At 40.2% G+C, this 18,303-nt stretch overlaps 1 protein-coding gene across 1 annotated transcript in view; it reads left to right on the top strand.

Annotated features, from left to right (window-relative positions):
- SLC16A10 (solute carrier family 16 member 10) overlaps positions 1 to 17,166 on the top strand; it is a 138,240-nt gene extending 121,074 nt beyond the window's left edge. Inside the window, 4 exon segments of the mRNA XM_082856070.1 lie at positions 1,102 to 1,245; positions 11,712 to 11,940; positions 14,247 to 14,470; positions 14,472 to 17,166. Of these exon segments, the coding sequence (XP_082712196.1) occupies positions 1,102 to 1,245; positions 11,712 to 11,940; positions 14,247 to 14,470; positions 14,472 to 14,525 (651 nt within the window). The 3' untranslated portion in view covers positions 14,526 to 17,166.
- Positions 17,167 to 18,303: the final 1,137 nt, after the last annotated feature.

Raw genomic sequence — 18,303 nt, 5'->3', positions numbered from 1 at the left:
AGTCTGTTTGAAACAACTGTTTGTTATGATAGCTCAGTGATTTCAGAGAAAGCGGTGGGAGTACAGACATGCTTTTTCTCCTTGCTGTGAGCACAGATAGGTGATCACTGAGAAAGTGGAAGCGCTGAGCAAGAGGTGGAAAGCGTGGAACTTAGGGGCCGTGGGAGCAAAGCTTGTGTTAGGCAGTGGGTGCTGAGCCGCAGGTTTTGTCACCCATTATAACACCTGCTAGTCACACTCCTTTTAAAACATTGTTGGGTTGTAGATTTGCAGTCACTATTCTAAGTAGACTGTAAATTGAGGGAAAAGGTCCTTTAAAAAAAAAAAGGCTAAAATTAATATCACTATTAACTGTGTGTCAGGCACTAAGTTCTTTACAGAGATATTTAATCCTCACAAACACCCTCTTGAAGTACTGTTGCTGTCTCCAGTTTACAGACAAGGAGACTGAGGCCCTAGAGATTAACAACTTACCCAAGGTCACAAGGCTAGCAAGGAATGGAACCAGGACTTAAATGCAAACATTCTCTCTCCAGGCCTTTCTTCTTTCTGTTAAACTGACTCTATTTTTATCTGTTCTAATGCCACACAAATAGGCAAATTCTCAGGCAGAGAACCTTATGCTTTTATCCTGTAAGCTCCAGTATAACTTATTTCAGTTTGGTTCAGGTCCTCCTAGAAGAGAGGAAACTCCAGAATTGAGCCTTAAACTACCTTTCAGGGGAGCAGATGATGGCTGGATCCTCGGGTGACCTTGTGAGGACAAGGTGGCACCGTGTGTTCAAAGGTCTCTTCCTTTAGCTCATGGCCCAGTGGTAACTGATAAAGGGTGTGCTGGTTACTTTTTATTAAAATTTTTTTTAAACCCTCTTATAAAAATTCTTATTTATAAACAAGCTAAACCATGTTAGCTTTTCTTCATGTGTTCTCATGAAAAATTTTATAAATTTTTTTTACAGAACAGATTTTATAAATATTTGAATTTGGAAGGGGATGAGAGTCCATAACATGGTAGAGACACAAAGGCATTTGTACAAAGCTTCAAAACTTGTCCAGTTTTCCTACCACATTCAGTGTGGCTTCTTTCTCTTTGGTCTACAGATGAAACATGTGAATGAAAGGTTTCAAGATGAGAAAAATAAAGAGGTGGTTCTCATGTGCATCGGCATCACTTCAGGAGTAGGACGGCTGCTCTTCGGCCGGATCGCAGATTATGTGCCTGGTGTGAAGAAAGTTTATCTACAGGTACTTTCTGAATAAGCCTTTTTTCCTCCAGCAAATTTATCCTTACCACCTAATGGCTCATTATATGTACTTATTTGCTTAAATTCTTCTGTAAAAATGAGAAATACTTTCTAGAACCTAACTTTTACAAGCAGTTTTTCAAGGGCAAAATCAGTTATGAGTTTTGGGTTTTCAACATGAGAAATTGGCGAACAAACAACAATCTTTGTCTTGTCATGGAACTCCACCAAACCAAAATGGTGTTTGCCCATTGTTTTTTCTAAGAATGATTTATTTTTGGCATAGTTCTCATAGTCACGTGCCTTTTGCAATACGCTGTGAAATTCAGGGGTGTGCGTGTCTTCTGAGTTTCTTTACTGCAGATCGCCTCCTGGGTATTGTGGGGTGTGCTATTCCAAGATCACGTCGACACTTATTTGACAAGTATTTAAGTGACTCCTCCGTGCCAGACGCTGTGCTAAACGGTACAGCTGAAGTATGGTCTGTGTGCTCAGTAGTTAATGGTCTCCGGGGAAGAAAGATAAAGCAGTGCTGCAGCACAGTGGAATAATGGTATGCTAGATGGGTGCCATAGAAACATAGGCACAGAGCATCTAAATCACTAGAGGAGGTTTGAGCAGGCTTCCTGGGCTGGTGGAGTGTTAAGAGGTGAGCAACAGTTAAATAGATAAGGAAGACAGAAAAGGGTGTTTGTTGCAAGCAGAGGAAACCACACGGACAAAGAGATGTTAGGTCTGGGAAACAATGTTTGAAAGGACTAAAGAGAGAATAGTAGATTGATTGGCTGAGGGATAGGCAGGAGTCAAGTTGGGAACGACCTTTATGAGCACAGGAGAGGCCGAACTCTATCCTGAAATCTACCAGGAGCCATTAAGGATTTTATAAGGATTTTAAGCAAGGGAGTGACATGACATGAGTTGGTTTTTTTTTTTTTGGTGGTACACGGGCCTCTCACTGTTGTGGCCTCTCCTGTTGCGGAGCACAGGCTCCAGACGCTCAGGCTCAGTGGCCATGGCTCACGGGCCCAGCCGCTCTGCGGCATGTGGGATCTTCCCGGACCAGGACATGAACCCGTGTCCCCTGCATCGGCAGGCGGACTCTCAACCACTGCGCCACCAGGGAAGCCCGACATGAGTTGTATTTTATAAAGCTTAACCTAGTGACTGTGAAGGGTGGAATACAGAGGAGGAAGGGCAAGAGTTCAGACAGTCACAAAAGGCCACATATCATGTGGTTCCCTTTATATGAAGTGTCCAGAATAGGCGGATCCTGAGACAGAGAGTGCAGCCTAGTGGTTGCTAGTGGCTGGGGGAAGGAGGGTATGGGGAGTGACTGCTCCTGGGTATGGGGTTTCTTTTGGGGTGTTGTAAATATCCTAAAACTAGGCAGTAGTGATGGTTGTACAATCTTGTTGTTAAACTAAAACCCGTGGTGAATTGTGCACTTTAAATGGGTGGGTGAATCCTTTGGTATGTGAATTTATATTTCAATAAAGCTATTGTTATTATTTTTTTTAAAAAGCGGAGGCACAGGGACTAGTTGGAGAATATTGAAATAGTCTAGGCAGGAGGAACCAGGGCAGAGATGTTGGGATCAAACAGGGAGTAAAACAGGGATACAGGAAATGAGAATTCAGTGGAGCCGCCTAAGCTGGGTCTGAGATTTGTGGCTCAGGTAACAGTGGAAGGTTTTGCTGTTTTATCAAGATCAGTAATTCAGTAGAACAGAGTAAGATGATGAGTTTGTTTTTGCCATGTTAAGTTTGTAGTGCTTGTGGGAAAGCCAAGTTGAGTTTGGAGCTCGTGGGAGAGCGTGGCTGAGAGACCTGTGGGACTTCGGCATTCATGGGCTTGTATGGGGTGAGTAGAGCGTGTGCAGGGGACACTGAAAGGGAGTGGCCAGCCTGGTAGGAAAAAAGCGAGGCACATAGTGTTTCCAGGGGCAGGAGTGGTCAGCAGCGTCAGTAACTAGTGAGAGGGCAGGCACGTTAAAGACTAATAGGTTTTCACTGGAGTTAGCAACAGAGGGGAGTTTCAGTGGAGTGGCAGGTGCAAAAGACTGATCATGATCAGCTGATTAAATGGAAATACAGGCAACTTTGTCAAGGGCTTGGCTGTGGAAGGAAGGTAAAGGAGAGACAAAATGGGGGCTTGGGACTGGGGATTGCGCACGTCCGTTCACTGTAGAGATGAGGGGCAGTATCTGAGCAGGGCCTTGAAGGAAAGGTAGAACTTGGGCGAAGGACATGGTTGGAAAAGACATTTATTACAGATAAATTGCCTTTAATTGATTTGAAGTAATAGCCATCCCCATTTACTGAGCACTTCCATGTGCCAGACGATGAACTGAATGCTGTACGTACATTATCTTCTTTCCTCCTTGCCCAGCCGTTTGAGGAAGGTACCGTCGCTGTTTCCACTTAGGGATGCCAACACGGAAGAACAGGGAAGCTACCTCACTGTGGGTGTTTGTGTATAGGGCCAGGCAGAGAGCTGCAGGAAGGAGTCTGGTCACACGGCTAGAAGGAAGTGCAGACAGCTAGTAGAGTGCTACTTTTAAAAATATTCACTGTGTTAGGATCATTCCCCCTTTTATTAATACCCAACTGCGGATATCCCTGTCGAACGCTTAGCAGAACATTGTCTTGTTCTCAAGTGTCAAGGGAGCCCTCTAATGGAAATTGGTTGTATTACAGACTTTTGGCTTCCTTTCATTTATTAAAATAAAAAAGGAGTGCCCATTGTACCCCAAGCACCAGCCCAGACCCTGGTAGGGGTGATACAAACAAGACAGACGTGGTCCCTGAGTTCCTGGAGCAAGACTTGAGGCAGGAGGAAGCTGGGAGTGAATGGGAACTCAAGAAGACAGGGAGAGTGGCCTGGGAAGAGGTTGGGAAGAGGAGGGCCCAGATTAAACAGGGCCTTGAAATCCCTGATGCAGACATTTTACTCGAAGCATAGTAGGTCTTTGTTGGGGAATGACGTGATTTTACATTTTAGTCGCTGTGGTCGCTCTGTGTGTGGAGGCTGTATTACTGGGAGGGAAGCAGGAGTGCTGGAGGGAGGGAGACCAGTTAGGAGGCCAATACAGTGTCCCGGGTTGAGGCGACTGGGGCCCAGACTAAGGTGCTGTGATGGATGAAGTCATGGTATGTTTTATACATCAGCACTTTACTCCGGAACAACTATAACTTTAGAAAGTTTCCCCCTACAGGCAGGGCAGTCGGGTCACTTACAACATATTGGGGGCACATACGTTAGTATTTCATGTGATTTATGAAAGAAAATATAGCCTTTCCTAGCTTGTCCCATGTTTGGTCTGCAGTTACACGGCAGTGCGTTAAGAATCAGTAATTTCGTTTTGGATGAAAGGTTGTCACAGCCTGGCTTCTTTTAGGTCGCATCTGATTTTTTTCATCCACATGTGCAGTGTGTGTAGCACCTGGTAGTGCGGGCTGAGTCACAGGCGAGATGACTGCAGTCCAGCCCGAGGAGGCCTGTGGAGGAGAAAGGCGGCCTTCAGTGTGTCCTGTGCTGCTGGGAGCCACTGACAGCACAGGGGCCAACGCAGGCCTACCCCACACAGGCGGCTGGGCTCACCACCCCGCTCTGTCCCTCCTTTTTCCTGGCTTCCCTGCCCCAACTCCCAAACATTCAGTGTGGGTTTTGATTCTTGGCTCTTTCTTCTCTGCTGCGACCAACTCCAGCTCTGCCTGTTTGCTTATTCTTCCTTCTCTCCCTGTCTCCCTGCCCGGCTGTCCGCCCTTTGGCGGCCTTTAAGGGTTGGAAGGCTTCTGCTGCTTGTCTTCCTCTCCTGCCTTTTGTTGGTGCTGTGTTTTCTCAGATGTGCCTGCTCCTTGCTTTCGTCTGTTACAGCTCAGCCTGGTGGGGCCATGGCAGTTCCCCTCCCTCTCTGTCCCCATCACACGGGTTCTGAGTAGCCTCCGGGCCCAGAACACACTTCACAGCCTCCCACATGTTCTACTTTTGGGGCACAGTCATCTTGGGTTTGGGAGGCCGCAGAGTAGAAAAGCACAGGCTCTGGAGTGTGATATGACTTGTCTCTAGATCCGGCAGAGGGCTGTGTGAGGACTCATGGTGACAGCTTGCTTGCTTATTTATTTATTTATATAAATGTATTCATTTTATTTTATTTATTTTTGGCTGTTGGGTCTTCGTTGCTGTACACAGGCTTTCTCTAGTTGCGGCGAGTGGGGGCTACTCTTCGTTGTGGTGCACAGGCTTCTCATTGCGGTGGCTTCTCTTGTTGCGGAGCACAGGCTCTAGGCACACGGGCTTCAGTAGTTGTGGCTTGCGGGCTCAGTAAGTGTGGCTTGCGGGCTCAGTAGGTGTGGCTCACGGGCTCTAGAGCGCAGGCTCGGTAGTTGTGGTGCACAGGCTTAGTTGCTCCACGGCATGTGGGATCTTCCCGGACCAGGGCTCGAACCCGTATCCCCTGTGCTGGCAGGCAGATTCTTAACCACTGTGCCACCAGGGAAGTCCCGGTGACAGCTTATTTAAAGTGCCGGCCCAGAGTGGATCATTAATAGATCCTTGCTTTTATTGTTTTAGTATTCTATTAAATACTGAGGCAGATCCTGGTTTGGAACAGGTATCAAGAAGGAGACCTTGGTTATCCTGATTTGGGGATCTTTGCTTATAGGTAACAGAGTTTAGGAATATATCTTACACTTCTGCTTAAGAGTTCTGAATTTAAACTTCCATCAGGGTCCTGGGTTCCAGGTATTTTCAGCCTAACAATTCTAAATGCCGAGCAAAGAGATGACCGAACTGCATTAATGATGAATAATGATGGTTAAAGAAAATCTTTGCAAGGGTTCCTGGAGTACTTTATTAGGAGAGGAAAGGCTATGTCCTGGTATCTTCTCAGCCATCTTTCTTAACTTCACAGACCTGTTTTTCTCGTCACCATTAAATTACTGCAGATTTGTGTGTTTAATATGTAACTGTTGTAAAAGTGTGAAAGTGTTTTTCAAAGGTTTGGAAGTTGCAACTCTAATGACAGAATCAAAAACTTTGGGTTTAGATCACTTTCCCATCGTGTCAGATTTCTCTGTGCCATGGACATACTGAAGTGTGGACGTCATATCCATGTATGTAAAGCAGACAAACCCAAACAACATGTGTGTACACAGAAGAGGTCTAGGAGGCTCACCAAATTGTTGAGCGGTTATTCCTGACGAGGAAAGTGGGAATGGGTTGAGGGTGGGAGGGGGTTGAAGGGAGAGTTTCATATGTTACTTTATATATTTTTCTAAGGTTTGAAATTTTTCAAGAATGTATTCATGAGTTACTTCTGAAATTCAGAAACTTTTTTTGTAATTTAGAAAAATTAATCACTTTTGGATCCAACTTCCTGTGTAAGCTTCCTCTTCTGGTTGAAGTAGAATGAACTGATCAGCGTTGTCCAGTTTTCTTTTTTTTGTTGTTGCTGTTATTGTTGCTTTTTGTTCCCTTTTAGCATTTTATGTTTTCCTGAAGATACATTGGGATAAAGGTACATGCTTTACCAAACATAAACTATTTCCCAAATGGTATCCAAATATTTAGTAGTTCCCCGGCCTGAGTAAGGAATCAGACGATGATTCTCTGTTCTTGCCTGGGCTGTGGCACTGGGGCCAGTTCCCCCTCCAGGCAGAAATGGTGGTACTCACGTGCCGTGGGGAAAGTTGAACAGACTCCCTGTGAAGCACTTCCAGAGAACTGTGTGCTTTAGAAGAAGCCAGCCACTTGGCTGTGCCCTAAACACTTCCCTTAAGTGTGATGGACCTGCAGATCTCTGCTGCCAACTACTGGGTTCCTAGCCAGAGGCTCTGAAAGTCTGGAAACTTTATAGTGAATAAATTTATAGGAGCAACCCTTGATTCTAACTGTGGCCAATTGTGTGCCCGCCTCCGAAAGTGCCTTCTGCTATTCAGGTGCAGCTCATTTTTCCTCTTCAGTCATATACTTAGATTCCTGAGCAAAACTTCCCCTGACAGTTCTCTAAAAATGCTCTCTTTGTGACAGAAATGGGAACGGTAATAGCAAAAAAAAACCCTTTTTTTGTTTGTTTGTTTGTTCTTAGGTACATAAACTAACTTAAGCGGGGCGTTATTCTTCTAGAGCCTGTTAAATTATGACAGGAGATATTTCCTTGTATGGTTTTAAGAAACAAAAGCAAGGAAGACATCTCAACAGTCAATGCCTTATTAAATGTCAGTGCCAGAGCCTATAAGAGGATTAGGAACCTTTGAATCTCTTATTTAAATCTAACCAGAGCTACTGCGTTTGGGGCGGAAAAAAAAGATTGTATGTAACACTAAATTTATTCACCTTTCAAACTGGGGCCTAGTATCTATAGATCAGTAGATGTTTGGGGAAGTGATGAACCTCCTACACGCAGTGTGCTAAATAAACCTTGGCCTGTGCTCCTTGTGGCTCAGATGTCCCTGCATGTGGGGAATATGTCTGTCCTCACCAGCTTGGCCTGCTTACCTCCTAATTTAGCTACATTTGGGGTAGTTATATCTGCTGAGAAAGAGCAGTGTTTCTCACTACTGTAGCTACAAATAAGGCAGAAGTAGCTAGGTATTTTCTGAGAAATGCTAAAGAATAAATGTGTAAATTTCTGTAAATTCAATTGTTAAAGAAAACCCAAGAAATTTTACTTTTAAATAACAACTAATAATTTTTATTGAACAATTGTTATTAAAATTTAACAGTTTTAAATATTTGAAAAAGAATATAAATTAACATAATTTGAATTGAGAAAAGGAGAACTTGCGGTCAGGTAAAGTATTAAGAAGTAATATGCTCAAAATATATAATAATAAATTTGAAACTCTTATATGATTTCTTTTTTTACAAAATCCATTGTGTGTCTATACACTAGCAATCCTTTTTTTAAATAAATAATTAATTAATTAATTAATTTTTGGCTGTGTTGGGTCTTCGTTGCTGCCCACAGGCTTTCTCTAGTTGTGGCGAGTGGGGGCTACTCTTTGTTGGTGGTGCGCAGGCTTCTTATTGCGGTGTCTTCTCTTGTTGCAGAGCACGGCCTCTAGGTGGGTGGGCTGCAGTAGTTGTGGCACTTGGGCTCAGTAGGTGTGGCTCATGGGCTGTGGAGTGCAGCTTGGTAGTTGTGGCACATGGGCTTAGTTGCTCCGCGGCATTGGCAGGCGGATTCTTAACCACTGCACCACCAGGGAAGCCCCTTTTATATGATTTCTTACAAAACTGACCAAAGAACAAAAAGTTGAAGGGGCCAAAAATGGATAGAAAGATCAGGATAACTAACATAAGTGCCTCCGTCTCATGTTACATAAACTGGTCCAAGAAAACATTTGTTTATTGAGCAAAAATGACTTTGGGCTAAGCTTTCAACAGTCACTCTGGTTGTCTTACCTTGGAAGAGATTTGTTCTGAACAAAACAGTAAAAGAATAGGAAGCACGTTGAAAGCTCACCTAGTAGAATTACAGTTGTGTGGTTGGGAACATTTGGTATGTGGCTTTACCAGTTAAACCCATTCCATCTGGCCCCGTGATGTCCTAACATTTTACTCCAGGTTCTCTGGAATTTGTAATGATAGATACCTTTCTAAGATTCAAGTATTTATCTTCTTTTGTGTTTGTAGATAAGAGTAAAAATGTATCTAATTAATAATATTAGGATTTGTCTTTATTAGTTTTTCAATAAAAATAACTCAAATCTTTACTTACTTGCTAGTTTCAACCCACTTTCTACATTCTGATTTAGCTTTAAATCTCTTTTTGTGTAGATGGGCAGCATCAGGGAGTCTTTTTATCAAGGTCACAGAGAGCTAGAGCCCGGTCTGTCCCTCTGAGCCTTATTAGTTCTATCCAGTCTATAGGCTGCAAACCCAGTAATTACCCACCACTAAGAAATTACACTTACGCTTTGAGAGAAATTGGATTGGAGAAAAAGATGTTTAAGTAGAACATAGAAAATCGGAATATGGGAGATTATATTCTTTAGAAAATGTGAAGTGCCAGACTTACTTTTCAACCAGCCGACTCAGAGTCTTAAACTAATCATAATTCTACCACAAAGCTGTATTTTAATAATGAAGAAGAAAAATCGATTCAGCTATATAATATGTTGTTGTCAAAAAGCAACCAACTTGGAGGTTAAAACCTCTTTCAACAGTGTGTTTCTTATTGTGGGGTCAGTGGACAACTTGTGTCAAAGTCACCTGGGGAGCTTGTGAAAATCACCGTTCCCAGATCCCTGTTCCTCAGGTGATCTTGATGTGCACTAAGGTTGTGAGGGGCTGCCCTGAGGCGTGCAATCAAGCTTGGTATGCCACAGACGTGCCTAGTGGGTCCTGGGAAAAACAGGGCAGATGAAGACGGTGATCCAGATGGCTGCTTTATGTGGCCTCTCCCTTCCTCCCCAGCCCCACTGTCATCGGAGGGTACCCTCTAGAAATTGTTCCATCGTTCCCTGCTACCTACTGCCCAGGCAGACCATGGGTTCCAGGCTGGCTCCATCCAGGGTTACTAAACCTCTCAGCATCATTCTCTTCATCTGTAAAACAGGGAAAACATTAGTACCCATCTCATAAAACTGTTATGAGAATCACGATCTAAAGTCCTTAGAAAAACGCCTGGCATTTCATAAACATTAAATAAATAATAGTTGCTATTATATGAATACTTTTTTAAAAAGCTGATTCTTTTTAAAACATTTCTTCCACTAATGAGTGAATGATCCAGTTTTAATTAGTTCTTTGCCTAAAAAAGCTATTGAATTGGCCACTCCTTCCTTTTTTGTACCCACCATACTTTGAATATACAACAGCAACATCTAGAACACTTCATGTGCATTTATTTATTTACATGGTCATCTCCCCACAACCCAAGGGTAGGAACCAGGTGTTATTCACATAGCACCGTACACAGAACATAGCACAGTAGCTACCAAATGGCAGGGAAAATCAAGTGTTTGATTCTATTAATTACTCTAACGCTAAAATGAAAGTGTTCTGTGGTGCAAAATATTTCTCAGCCTTAACTCTGGGGTGCTTAAATAGGGTATATCTATGACTTAGCATCAAAAGACAATGTTTGAAAATATTCTTTGGCAATAATAGTCATTGACTTACACTGTAAATAAAACTGGATTATATAAATTAGTTCTTAGGATGTTATAGCAGAATGTGTTCACTGTTTTCACTGCATATTATGCATCATATATTTCCTCTGACAGTCAAAATTTAATTGGAATTGGAATAATCAAAATTCAGTACACATTTATAGAATATCAAATCATAGTTACTTATTTTAATCTCTCTCACTTGATCTACCTATGCTCACCATGTCTGGAATATTAGCAGGCACTATATTCTAAATTGATTATTTAAATATCTAAAACTTACATCTCTGTATTCTCCAAACTGGAAGCTCTGTGATGTGAAGGATGGATCTGGCTGGCATATTTTCATTATGCAGAGGACTAATACCAGTAAAGTGCATATAATTTCAAGGGTAAAATTTTTTTTTTTTTAACATCTTTATTGGGGTATAATTGCTTTACAATGGTGTGTTAGTTTCTGCTTTATAACAAAGTGAATCAGTTATACATATACATATGTTCCCATATCTCTTCCCTCTTGCGTCTCCCTCCCTCCCACCCTCCCTATCCCACCCCTCCAGGCGGTCACAAAGCACCGAGCAAGGGTAAAATTTTTAAATCATGTTTGATGAGTGAATTTGAGCTGATATTCAAAGAACAAATATGTATTGAGCAGTGCCCAGGTTCAAGATCCTTAAACCTTATAATATGTAGTTCAAAGATGACTTTTGTATGGATTCTGATCTCAAAGAGCTTTCAGCCTGGAAAGAAAAGTAAGTATATAAAAATTCTTACTTTTGGGCTTCCCTGGTGGCGCAGTGGTTAAGAATCCGCCTGCCAATGCAGGGGACACAGGTTCGAGCTCTGGTCCGGGAAGATCCCACATGCCATGGAGCAGCTGAGCCCGTGCACCACAACTACTGAGCCTGCACTCTAGAGCCCATGAGCCACAACTACTGAGCCTGCATGCCACAACTACTGAAGCCTGCGTGCCTAGAGCCCGTGCTCTGCAACAAAGGAAGCCACTGCATGAGAAGCCCACGCTCCGCAATGAAGAGTAGCCCCCGCTCGCTGCAACTAGAGAAAGCCCGTGCAGCAGTGAAGACCCAATGCAGCCAAAAATAAAATAAATAAATTTATTTAAAAAAAATCCTTACTTTCTTCTTGTCCCTTAATGGAAATATTGAGAAAGTGCTGGGGGAACTTGGGGGAGATGATTATGGGAGTTGGTTATGTATATAAAATCAAGGCGAACTGGGCTGAGGAGGCGACTGACCAGTAACCACTTAAAAGTCCTAAGCCTGTTGCTCAGTAATAGTGATGTTCACTTTTCCCGAGAGCAGAGTTGACATTGTGGTGTCTGTCCTAGGTACTGTCCTTTTTCTTCATTGGTCTGATGTCCATGATGATTCCCCTGTGCAGCCTCTTTGGGGCCCTCATTGCTGTCTGTCTCATCATGGGTCTCTTCGATGGATGCTTCATTTCCATTATGGCCCCCATTGCCTTTGAGTTAGTTGGTGCCCAGGATGTCTCACAAGCAATTGGATTTCTACTCGGATTCATGTCTATACCCATGACTGTGGGCCCACCCATTGCAGGTAAATTATATTAATTCACAGCATTTTCTACTGTAGGTCCTAAGTCTCGCTTATATGTTAAATATATTACGATTTATTGGTTTCTGGTGTCTTGCTTTGTATGTGCCTTATCTATAACATTTTTAATAAGACCAGCTGTAGATGACATGTTGGAAAAATTTGCCGATGAGTCCTCTTATTCTTATTGATATGTAAAACTCTCAGTGAAATGTGTAGCAGTTAGGTTCTGGACTTTGAGCTTTCAGAGTTCCTATATTTCACTTAGTATGTGTTTTGGAGGAATAGCAGTGTGATTTCTTTTTAGGAAGAGGTGAAGATTCTGAAAGATTTCTAAATATGTATGCTTTGTGTAAGAGATCATAGCCCCCTGAGAAGTAGTTAATGAAAAATAACACTTAGTAGAAACAACCCAAATGTCCGTCAGCAGATGAATGGATAAACAAAATGTGGTATATCCATACAGCAGAGTATTATTCAGCCATAAAAAGGAATGAAGTGCTGTACTGATACATGCTACCAGGCAGATGAACCTCAAACATGTGCTAAGTGAAAGAAGCCAAATACAAAAGGTCCCATATTATATGATTCTGTTTCTGTGAAATATCCAGAATAGGTAAAGCCATAGAGACAGAGAACAGACTGGTGGTTGCCAGGGGACGGAGGGATGGGGATTAGGGAGTAACTGCATAATGGGTGTGGAGTTTTCTTCTGGTGTGATGAAAATATTTTGGAACTAGAGAGAGGTGGTGGTTGTACAACATTGTTAGTATACTAAATGCCATTAAAATGGTTAATTTTATGTTATGTGAATTTCACCTTTAGAAATCTTCTGAATGATAGTATAAAGATGTTTCACATTCAGTATTAGTTGGGTGCCACTGTAAATTATGATAAGATTTGCTAAAATTATTATAAAATTTAAGTGTATGTACTGTGTCTGGTATCTGAGTGGCTCAGTGAAAGTTCAGTTCAATTCATTCTCATATTCAGAACCACACATATCAGCAAATTTGCCAGTTGGGAATCTAGTCATGTATCAAGCAAGCAGAACCACTACTGAGCAGACCAAATAAAAGATAAGTTCTTAAGATCACAGTCTCCTTTTAGGGAAAACCCTCCAGTCCTTCCCCTCTCCCCCAGGTAATACACTATTTTTACATCTTACAAGCTTAGTTTGTTAGGGTTTCCAAGTCCACAGCAAATTACAAGCAGCACTTTCGTAGAAACAGTGTTTGCTACTAGAAGTGACTATAACAGATCAAGAATGAAGGAGTTAACAGGAAACTTTCAAAGCAGGCAGAACAGCAGGAGGTTCTGAGGGATCATAGTATTACAAACAAACATATTAATTTATGTTCATAAGGATGAAAGGTTCAGTTATATGTGGAATGTTCTGATTCAGGGGATAGGAAAAGCATATATTTAGATATGTTGTATATTTTAGGTTTCTATTTGGAATGACTTTACACCTTTTTCTTTTTTTTTTTTTTTGATGTTGGTACTTACCTGAACAAATCCTCAGCTGTTTACTTACCAGAGTCAGATATTCAGTACAATGTGTTCCTAGAACATTTCAGATAACTTAGGTTATATAGTAAAAGTTTAAAACACTAAGATAACTTTTAAAATCTGGATTTGGTTAGAGAAATTAGAAATAAGGAGTATTCTGACAGTTTTTAGAAGCAGAGCCCTAGGATCTATTAGAGCACCACACATATATTCTTATATTTTCCTCCCATGTGCTGACAAACCTTAGTTTCTTTCCAAAATGTATTTAACAACCTAGTTTTTTCATCCTGACTCTTAGATTTATAATTTTTCATGATTTTGGATTATACTTTTAAGTAGTTTCATGTTATTTCATAAACAGGCCCAAGAAAGGTTTAAAACGTAGACATTTTGAGGTCTGTGTGTATGAGAGAAGTTTCAGCTTGACGGTCCGTCCACCTTCAGCTAAAACAGGACCTTTACACCATGTGTCAGAATATCCCAAATGGCCTCTGAAGGGTTTTGAGAAAGCCAAAGCTTGGTTGAAAATATTTTTTCCGTGTAATATCTTGGTAGGAAAACTCAAAGGCCTGTCACAGACTTGCAACAAGATTAAAGAAATGAGATCTTTTCCTTCCTCATATCAGAAAAGGTTTATATTTCAGACCCATTTCCTTAAAAATGTCTGATATCTGAGATGTTTGAACTATCCTGCTGAGATGAAGATACTAGGTTGGCAGTAGGCCACCAGAGTGACTAATCTGAGACCCCAAGAGCCATACTTGTTCTCTCTTGGTGACAGTTTTTTCCCTTCCCAGGGTTACTCCGTGACAAGCTGGGCTCCTATGATGTGGCATTCTACCTCGCTGGAATCCCTCCCCTTATTGGAGGTGCTGTCCTTTGTTTTATCCCATGGATCCATAGTAAGAAGCAAAGAGAGATCAATAAAACCACTGGAGGAGAAAAGATGGAGAAAATGTTGGAGAACCAGAACTCTCTGTTGTCAAGCTCATCTGGAATCTTTAAGAAGGAATCTGACTCTGTTATTTAATGTCTTATATACCTCCACCAGACTGGACTTGCTTTTAGAAGTTTAAGCAAGTTTTCCTTTTATATGAATTGCAAATTTCTTATTTTTTAAATCATCCTAGGAATAGCACAATAATTGGGAAATAGAACCTTATTACTACAAGAATCATTTTCTGCCACTGAAAGCTGTCCAATATTTCCATGAGTCTGAGGCCGGAGACTCAGACTCAATTTCATGTACAAGAAAACCTGTCTGAAAGTCAAATATTATGAGAATATGAAGCTATCTCAGTAAAAAGTAACTTCAGAAACTCTGAGCGCTATTTAGCTTATACAAATATTTAAAAATACCTCAAGCTGTATTGAAAGGGTTGCAGTTTGGTTAGGACTGGAAATATTGTTTGTTGTCTCACTTGGCGTTTTTAGTTTTGGTATCTTTAATTTCTTCTGCTATTTGGAAACAAAATTTAAGCCTGGATTCTAGATAATATCAGATCTACTTAAATCTCAAGTCTATGTTAAAATTGCTCGCCTGCTCTTAAATAAGCTTTGAAAGTAAGTTATTCTGACTTGCTCCAGTGTCAAGGGACCTTTTTGGAGCAGGTACTGACAAGGTGTTCAGAATCAAGGTGTGAGATGAACAGGATCATGTTCATAAGGACAGAACAGTTCAGAAATCAGACATTTCTTCCATTTACATTTTTCCCCTTTGGATTTGCAGTGTGTTTTACTCAAGTAGCCAGAAACACCCCAGATTTCTGAATTTGTTTAAATTGTAACAATAAAGTAAAATAGAAGAATTGAAAGATACTCTGGCATTTTAACTTAGAATTTTTCTGACTTCTGATTTGTTGCTCAGTAAGACTTTGTTTAAATATCAGGTCCTAGTGCATGTTATCAAGTTGCAGTTTTAGGCACAAATGGGAAAAAAACATTTGTGAAGAAAATATCTATTTCTGATAGAAAGAATTGCGCAAATCGGTAAAACTTTCTGACAGAAATTTGCGTTCATATGTACTTATCCTATTGTGTTCCCCTTTAACATTGCCTGTATTTTTAAAAATATTTTTATACACAGACAAATATAAGAAGGCTATTTGAGTTTTAAAGACTTAAAATTAAAACCGAAGTCATGACATGACCCATATTCATCTAAAAAACATCAGAACACGTCCCTCATTCCTGAAATTATATTTTAGTACATTTTTCTTTCTTATTTAGGTCTTTAAGTTAATAATGTGCAAAGCATATTTAAATCCTAAATACATATGTATTTTAGATCTTCCTCAAATGTAGCTTGTTCACCTGGGAAAATGCTGTTTTTATAAAGCACCTCCAGGATTCACCTGTTTCTAAAGTCTCTGTGCTGAGAGAAATGAAACCTATTATCTCCCTACTTCTCTTTTCAGCTTCGATCATTCGTGAAAGGCAAAGTCCTTCCATTCCTGTCTCTAGCTGAGGATGGAGATGCCTGGAAAGCATATGGATTTGCAGTTGTTGATGGGAAAGGAGGGCAGGCAGGGGGAGGAGCAAAGTGAGGCTGTTAATTAAACATCTACAAAACCCAATAACTTTTCCTTTTAGTATCAACCTTGAAGGTTCAAAGTGTAAATACTAAATATGGAATTTATTTCTAACAGAACTTTAAATAATTTTGATCTTGGAGACACTCTGCAACTTACTACTTCCAATTCTTCCACATTTCATATTCAGGGGACTTAGATAATTTGTTTTTTGGAAGGTTCTGTTGCATTAAAAAAAATATATATATATTTTGACCATGCTGCCCTTTGATGTTCTTATTTTATTTAAGCTTTTACAAAATGACTTAGAAATGATAATGTAATACATTATTAGTTTCTTCATTTATTCATGCCCAGTTATATAAAACATTATTTCCGCATTATTATCAGTGCTTTTGAAATTAGCAAAACCATACAACTAAGTACAATCATCGAACCTGCCATTATTTTTATTTTTCCTACAGTTTCAGCACAAACTCCTGACTACCTCCCAATTTTACAGAAAGACTAGATCTAAAATAGAAAATTTATTTTGTAAAGACCTCCAAAATGTTTTTCCTTTCAAAATGTTGCTGATTTTAGGGGAAGAAAAGTAATAATCTGAAACTCAAAGACTTGATCTTGCTTATTTTCCATGATAAAAGAGCAACATGACAAGTATTTATAATAAAACTTAGATCTCAGAATATTGTGTTTGTGTATAATATTATACATATGTTAGTTTTCAGTCTAATGGAATGAATCAAACAGGATCTACAATGCTGAAAAGGCTCCACTAACATAGACTCTTATGGGGAGTTCTGTGCTGTAATAATATAAAGTTAAAAAGTATGAAAGGTAAGATGCTAAATTCCATAAAATGCATATTTAGTAATATGTTTGGTACAAATAGTTATAAACATCTAAAATATATACTAAGAAAATAAAAAATATTAATATTCACAAAGATTTGTTTTAGACCAAGAAATATTAATCTTTCAAAGTAAATCCTTTCTAATTTCTGAACAGAGTGTTACTGTTGCAGTAAAGTGACCTGATGGGCCTACATTTTTTGTTGTTCAATCCAAGACACTTGTTTAAAAGAATAGATACAAACTGTCACTTTGCTGTACAGCAGAAATTCACACAACGTTATAATTCAAATACAATAAAAGTTTTTTGTAAAAAAAATAAAAATAAAATAAAATACCTTTGTTTAGCTCACAGGAAACATCCTGACCAGGCCCACCTGTGAATGACTGCAGGGAGGAAGAAATTAACACATCCCCTCCGGAGGCTGAACAGAACCAGGAAATGTTTGACTTTACTCCCTCCCCTTTTAGTATAAAAGAAGCCTGAATTCTAACTCAGGCGCAATGGTTCTCGGGACACAAGTCCACCGTCTTCTTGTTCGGCTGGCTTTCTGAATAAAGTTGCTATTCCTTGCCCACTCCCCACCCCCAAAAAGGAATAGATACCGAACTCTACTTTCTCATCTCATCCTCCTAATTCTGATAGGACTAAGCGAAGTCAAATTTAAAAGGTTCTGGCATTTGAGGCCAACAATAGCATAAGAAGAGGAGCAACTTTACAGAAAGGCTGGATTGGGTATTGTAACAGATGCCCAAGGATCTTACAGAAACATTCTGGTTAAATTTTATTGCAGTAGACATTGCTGGGATGCATCCATTTAAGTAATAATAAACCACCCAGATTATTGATACTATATTCAAAATTTATAAATCTCTTTGATCACGGTTGTAATGCTTCGTCTATAGCCCTACTACAAGATGTGTAATTTACACTGAAAACTGCATAGTGCTTGCATTAAGCTTCAAATTCTATTCATAAATAGAAACAGGACTTCATTTGCATTTCATGATCATGCATTATCTGTTTATACATGTTTGCAGACCCATGGGCTCTGCCCAAGTATGGAAAAAAAAATACTTTAATTCTATTAGCTTCAACTTCCCACTTTTAAAGTCAATGTACACTTGGTTGTAAAGTAAACATGTTTACTTCTGGTAATTATACTCCTTTTAACTGCACTTAAGAACATTCTAATTTGTGCTATTGTTATTTGTAAGCTGTCCCATGTCCAGATAACTCTTGATGTTAAATAAGACTGAATAGAAAATGTGGTATGAGATTTGAGGTAGGCAACCTATAGCATGGGTGCCTCTGAGGACTTCCTGGTGATGGTAAACTTTCAGACCCTTTAGTATGCCTCTTTTTATATTATCTTTATCATTTTTCCCTTTACTTCCCCACATCCTTCAAAAACCTCCTGAAAAGTCCATTAATATCCTTGCTTAGTGCTACTGGTTGCTTAGCTGCACTG

This window comes from Leucopleurus acutus, assembly GCF_964270905.1.
Source record: "Leucopleurus acutus genome assembly, chromosome: 15".
NCBI lineage: Eukaryota > Metazoa > Chordata > Mammalia > Artiodactyla > Delphinidae > Leucopleurus > Leucopleurus acutus.
The sequence above is the reverse complement of the archived record's forward strand: the minus strand, read 5'-3'. Positions and strand labels throughout refer to the sequence as shown.